Source organism: Parasteatoda tepidariorum, chromosome 2 (genome assembly GCF_043381705.1).
Source record: "Parasteatoda tepidariorum isolate YZ-2023 chromosome 2, CAS_Ptep_4.0, whole genome shotgun sequence".
NCBI classification, from domain to species: domain Eukaryota; kingdom Metazoa; phylum Arthropoda; class Arachnida; order Araneae; family Theridiidae; genus Parasteatoda; species Parasteatoda tepidariorum.
The window spans coordinates 99,184,718-99,191,352 of NC_092205.1; the positions used below are offsets into that span (position 1 = coordinate 99,184,718).

Here is a 6,635-nt window from a genome sequence, read left to right on the forward strand (position 1 = left end):
AGATTAAGAAGAATCTCTGATTTATATTTATCTGGCACACACTTAACTATAAATGCTCGTTCTAACGATGTAAAGAAGAATCCCCAATTTTCGGGTTTACTCGGCACTTTAATGGTCAATGTTCTAATGCTCTTAATCAAAGAATCTAGGGAATTATTAGATTCAATTAGCTCTATATTATTCTCTTTTGGCTCAGAACGAATGCGTGCAATTTCTAATTCAGTTTTTGTTCTCTCGACCTCCTTTGGCTCAGCACGAATACGTGCAATTTCTAGTTCAGTTTTTGCTCTCTCGAGCTTTATATTCTCTAACTTTAATTGTTTTGATTCTTCAGACTTGCGCTCTTCTACTATTAAACTTACTAGATCACTAACAGTTTCAGAGTCAGTTTTATATTTTTCACAACTTTTAATTATATCAATTAAGTTTACCACAGTCATATCATCACTAATCTCTAGATCTAGTTCACTGGCAATAAGCCTTAAATCATCTTTTTTACAATTCTTAAACATTGTAAATTAAAGTATTTTATAAAAAATCAAAACAATCCTACTTTGAATGGGAAGGCACGAATCCACAGTTTTCTCGTAACACTGTCCACAATGGTTATCTCTTAGAACTCAAAACGAAACTCTTTTCGTTAATTGTTTTAATTTTGCTGATTTTTTCTCCTGGTGAGCGGACCACTCTTGTCGACGCTCAGGTAAATATGAACTCGCTCAATAAACAGAAAATAAGCGGACTGTAAATTCACAATATTTATTTATTATTATTTGGAAGAGAGCTTTTTTGTAGCTCGTTACAGCTCTCCTTCCACACACACTCTTTTTCTCTCTGTGTTACAAGTTACACTAGGTGGCGCTACAAATCCGTGCGGATACACCATGGTTTAAACTGTCAAAAACTGTCACATGTCAAAAACCTGCCAACCCTGTCCAAAATGTTTAACAGCGAAAACATATATAAATCAGAAAGTATTGACGAAAATATGTTGGATATTTTATCCGAAATTTAGGCATAATGTTAGAATTAAAATATTAAAAAGACTGATAATAAAATATATCGTTGATAATAAAATATTTATGAAAAAAGGTGCGAGTCAAAAAGTATTGAAAAAAATATCCATAATATACGATACGGATTGGTAACGATTGAAATGAAAAAAAAAAAGATTAATTTGTTGATAATGAAATATTAAAAAGTATTGAAGCAACGTTTTCTATATATTATTTAACTTATGTACTATTTTTTAATACTTTTACATTAAGTTAAAAATTTTGGGGTTTTTTCAATATTTTTAGGGGATTTTACAACGCCATCTATGGGTAAACGGTTATCGGGACCTGGCAACACTGATTAAAGAACTCACAACTGTAGCTGTATATAGATATAAACTTGAAAGCTTTTATTATGTTAAGGAATTTTCCAATTAGATTTTAAAACATGCCACTAAAAGTCAAAATTAAAATTTACTTCTGAGTTAAAATGAAAAAAAAAAAAAGAGAAAGTATGATGGTTAAAAATTTACACTCATTGCTTCAAAAGAGGTAAAAGATAACAGGGCACGAATAAAAATACGAATATATAGAACTGTCTTACTATTTTCTTTTACTGTGATAGTTCAATCTTGTTAAAAGATTCGAAAGCAACCAAATAGAACTGCAACCGCATCTGTCGATATCTCCAAAATGGCAAAATATGTCAAGACTGTGAAGTTAAATAAAAAATCAAACATTTCCCCAAGGGATCTCAATTGTTTCAAAAATATTTCTTTTGAACCTTCGACTATTCTCTTCAGTTCCAAAACAAATAACTTGCTGGAACTTTTAATGAAGTGTTAAAATATAGAACGAGAAATTATCCCAATGTATACGCAATGATTTGAGTGAGATTAAGAATATTTCATATAGCAATTTCAGATCATGAATGCTTTGCTCGGATTCTGAACCAAAATTATAAGTACGGGAATATATTTAATCATAAACACAGAAGTAGTTAAAAACTTATTTCCTTTTTTTTAACTCTTAAGTTTCTGTTCTTGAAATTTAAAAGCAAACTAACAGAAATAATATTTTAATCATGAAATTCGCAAGTGAACAAACTATTAGTCCATTCCATTTGCAAAGAAGAAATTCTATAATTTATTTAGAAAAAATATACTTCCAAGTTATATATCTTCTATAACCCAAAAAAATGTTCCATAAAGTTGGTAAAAAGAAAGAGGTCATTTTCACGGGCGCTTCCATTCAATACGTTTTTGTATTTAGATCTTTTTGACAGCAGAGGAAGTAAAGATAAAAAAAAAATGGGGTCGGGCTTTGTTTTTCTTTTTAGCCCCTTTTTTTCATACAATATCCCCTTTTTATCCCGAAAGGAGTACTGAGGGGGAAAAGGATGTCGTTCGATATCAGTTTGGAGTCCTGCCAAACAAACATTTTTTTCTTTCTTTCTTTTTTCCCCCTTACCCTTTACTTCATTTCACTTATGTGGCAACAGGAGGGCGTCCATCTCATTGGCACATACCCCGAAAAGTGTCCCAACAACAAGTTATTATTTTTGATTTCAACGAAAAAATGCGATAAATAACTTTAGCCTATTTAAAACTTCTTTTTTTTCTTTGGCAATTGACTTACATCATTAACACTAAACATACCAACACTTAATCTATACCTATTTCTACCGTAGCCGGTCAAATATCCGGACTTTATGTTTCTTCATTGAATGTACGAAATATGGGTGTTAAGAAGGAAATAAACTTAAAAAAACTTTATTATAATTAAACAAAATTGTTTATTGCCATTATTTATGTATTACAAACACAAAGAATAAGAATTTTTAATTCCTTGCTCAACACATAGTTTACATATACAGGGTGGTTCCATTGTACATTTTACGCAAACATATTTCTTCTAATTACTTCTATAATTCTTATAATTATAAGAACATATAAGAATTATAATTCTTATAATTAATATTATTTCTTCTAAGAACTTATACTGTATTGATTGTTTCGACATTTTTCTGGGTAAAACTAACAGTTAGAAATGGAGTAACGCAATCAAAATAAAATATAAGCTACTTACCAAAACATTTAGTTTTTGCCACTTTTTCTTACTCAAAAATGCCAATCTAAAATTTTAGGTACTTTCTTGAAATTTGAATTCATAGTTATTCTGATTGAATTAACTACGCAACAGTCTTAGCAGAAATGTGCAACTCATCGAATGCAAAACTTTGAGCAACCCTCACCCCATAATATCTGATCTGGTAACCTTGTGAAGCAATAAATTGTTCTCCCGGTCAAATGACCGGTTGTGGTAGAAATAAGTACACGACAAGTATTATTCGAAACAAACGAAATACAATAATAATAATAGAATATTAACTGCTTATAATGTTTAGAAAAAGTCATGTAGTCAAATGTGCAAAAACGATAAGCGCATTTTCGATGTAAAAGTTCCTAAACGGTCAATTGACCGGTTATGGACCGATCACACATGAGCATTAATATTGAAATTCGAAAAGAAGAAAATCTTATTTTTCCTCAGTCATTTGACGAATTTTAATTTTTTTTAATCATAAATAATGAAATCAGAAAACAGTTAATCAGAAAATAGTAACTCAAATATGCACCCGAATTGTGCTTACGATATGATCTAAATACCATAGTCAATTAGGTATTATTAATTTCAGTACTTTTAATACTTTTTTGGAATTTTTCCAGTAATCAGTTCTGCTTTGTTCTTTCCCTCCCTAGAGCAGGGGAGACAAGATGAACCCTTTTATTTGGTGTCCAATAAAACTTCCCAATAAAACAAGTTTCATTGCCTTTTTCCCACAAATGTTTTCAGACAGTATTCAGAGCAAAACTCGATTTAACAAGTATTTTCACCAGATGGGCTTTTAACATTTTGGGGGTGAGGAGAGGACTTTAGGGTCTTAATAAAGGTGTCAGTAGGGAACTAAAAAAAAAAGACTAATATTACATTATAAAGCCGAACTACTAATCGTTAAAATTTTATCTGAAGAACAGTATTGAAAAGGTTTTATGCAAGTATATATTCCTATGAAAACAGGGGAAGTTCATCAATACTAATAAAAAAGCTTAGCTTGGCAGAAGTTTTCAAGCCAAGCTGGGATATATGCTTATTCTACAATCATAAGTTTTCATTTTTCATATCCAGAGAGGTGCAAAAGATTCTTGTAATTAAATGGTAATTATTTTTTGATGTATAACTATGGTAAAATATCAATGGAGAAATGTTGTCGCAACTGTATGGTAAAGGTGTACCATAGTATATGGAAAAATTTCTTCATAAGCTACAGCACACCTTAGTTTTATGGCAAATATTTGCCATATAACAAAATGACATAGGATATTCCAATGTGATTTCGCCTATGGTAAAATCTTGCCATACATGTATGGCAAGGGATGAAAGAAAGGTTTAAAAGCTATCAACACGGTAAATATTACTCTTCTTTCTTATATCTTTAAATTGTGTATGTAAAAAATATATATATTTTAAAAATATTTTATCAAAACTTCTAAAATCAGATAAATTAATTTTGAATAATTTATATTTTTATTCCCTCTTGTTAGTAGTCTATAACACTTAGTGATTTTAAACGATACGGTCAGCTATGCATTGAAACTGTAGCATTTTCTAAGAGAAAAACATTTTCCCTTTTTGCAACTAAATAAGAAAATATTATCGTTCAAAATTTGAATAAAAGTTTGGAAGTTCGCGATAAAATCATTCGAAAATTGTTTTGTGTATTAACTTTTAACGAAAATTTATAAAGACTAAGATTTGCGGAAATAGGTGCGGGCTTTCATTCCTTCAGAAAGGACAGAACCATAAAACTTGGTGCGTTATTGGCCAGCTATAGTGTATACAGGCGTCTGTCCAGACATTTTGTGAAAGGTCCGTTTTTCGTGAAATTGTGAAAAAATTACTCACATTCTTTCAACCAGGGTCCGCTTTTATGAATTTGTGCAAATAGGGTCCGTTATTGCGAGTAAAAAAAACTTTTTCAATGAGTTTTTAAATTGTAAAGACATACAAGATTATGCTCAACACTGTAAAATTATAATTAAAAAAATAAAATTTTAGAAAATAAAAAGCAATTGCTGCTTTTAAAGTAGAGATGCAACATACAAATATTTGGTATTTAGCCTATACTGCTGAACGCAGAATATTCATTTCGGACGAATAATGGAAGAATCGTCTGCCGAAGACAAAACTTAATTCGTTTACATCCATCTTTCTTGTTTTCTGCCCTGGAAAGGGTTTATTCGATTAACAAAATAATAATGAAGATAAACAAATTTGTGAAGGGTCCGATTAAAAGAAAAATCATTTTGTGAAGGATCCGTTTTTAAGTTAAAATATTTTGTGAATGGTCGGCTTTTATGAAAAGATATTTTGTGAAGGGTCCGTTAACGGACCCAAATTTCTTCTAAACAGACCCCTGGTATATATCATCTTTTTTAACAGAAATTTGTGTATTTTTTAAGCCATTTCATTGTTGAATTTTCCTTATAAAATTCTATGCTTTACTGTCCGAGTTAGAAATAAGTAAATACAGTATACTTTCGATATCTTGAAGTTGAAGGGACTCTAAAATAAGTTCGAGATAGAGAGCTTTTGAGACAACAGGCTCAGAACCAAATATGTTCTAAAAAGTAAATAAAAAAAAATATCTTAAATAATATTCCGAAACGTTGAGTCATGAAATATCAGAAAAAATACTAATAAAGATATTTGCATAATAGTTGACAATAGGTCTAAATGCAGCGATGAAAATGTTATTTTTAAAAGCAACAGAAAAATATACATTAAATATAAAAGAATTAGTTTACAATGAACTAACATTAATAGAGTTTATTTCAAAAAAATTTATCATCGTGGCCATCGTTTTTGAAATCGCTCATCAATCAATTTTTCTATATGAAAAATAGCTGCCAAGTCATCGTTTTCCATGTTCTCTGAGCATTTTAAGAAAAGTTTTAATATTTAGGGCAGCATTTTTTCTTGGGACGCAGTAATGTAGAGTGGCGGTTTGCGGTGATTTTTCCGAAAAAATTCATTTTTAATTTCGAAAAGTATTCCACCTAACAAGGTTTTGACGAAAAACTCTTCGATATAGTAAGTCAAATTAGCATTATGTGGATATGTAAGCTAGGAAGAAAAGTTTTAGGAAAAAGTTGACGAATTTTTTTAAGGATTTCGAGATATCGAAGTTCGAAATATCGAGAGTATACTGTAGTTATGAAATAACAACGAAATTTTCTTCTGACGCTCTGCGCAAAAATAAAAATTACATTGTAAAATATATTGGAAAAAACTGAAAATAAAAGATTATTTGTCTCTTAACCATAACTATTTAATTTTTAAAAAGAAATTAAGTAAAATTTTTTCCTTAGAAAATATTTACAGGCTTGAATTTTCACCCAATACTTCCTGTCCCGTTAAGGTTTGGAAAAATATTCATTCCGGATCTAAACACCTCGTTTTTTTTTATTTATTTAAATCAAGAATAACACGCCAAAAGTATTAAACAAAATTATACGATAATATTATGAATAAATATGGTCTAAGAATAATTACGAGAACGGGGACCCACCACAAATT

The 6,635-nt window shown here is 30.1% G+C and overlaps 1 protein-coding gene across 1 annotated transcript; it reads right to left on the reverse strand.

Moving 5' to 3' along the window:
- On the reverse strand, positions 1-880 carry LOC139425095 (uncharacterized; the record flags this gene model as incomplete). The annotated part of the gene is given in 1 exon segment (XM_071178149.1): positions 1-880. A coding segment is annotated over 1 exon segment (512 nt), but the record flags the coding sequence as incomplete, so codon positions are not given.
- Between the last annotated feature and the right edge of the window lie 5,755 nt (positions 881-6,635).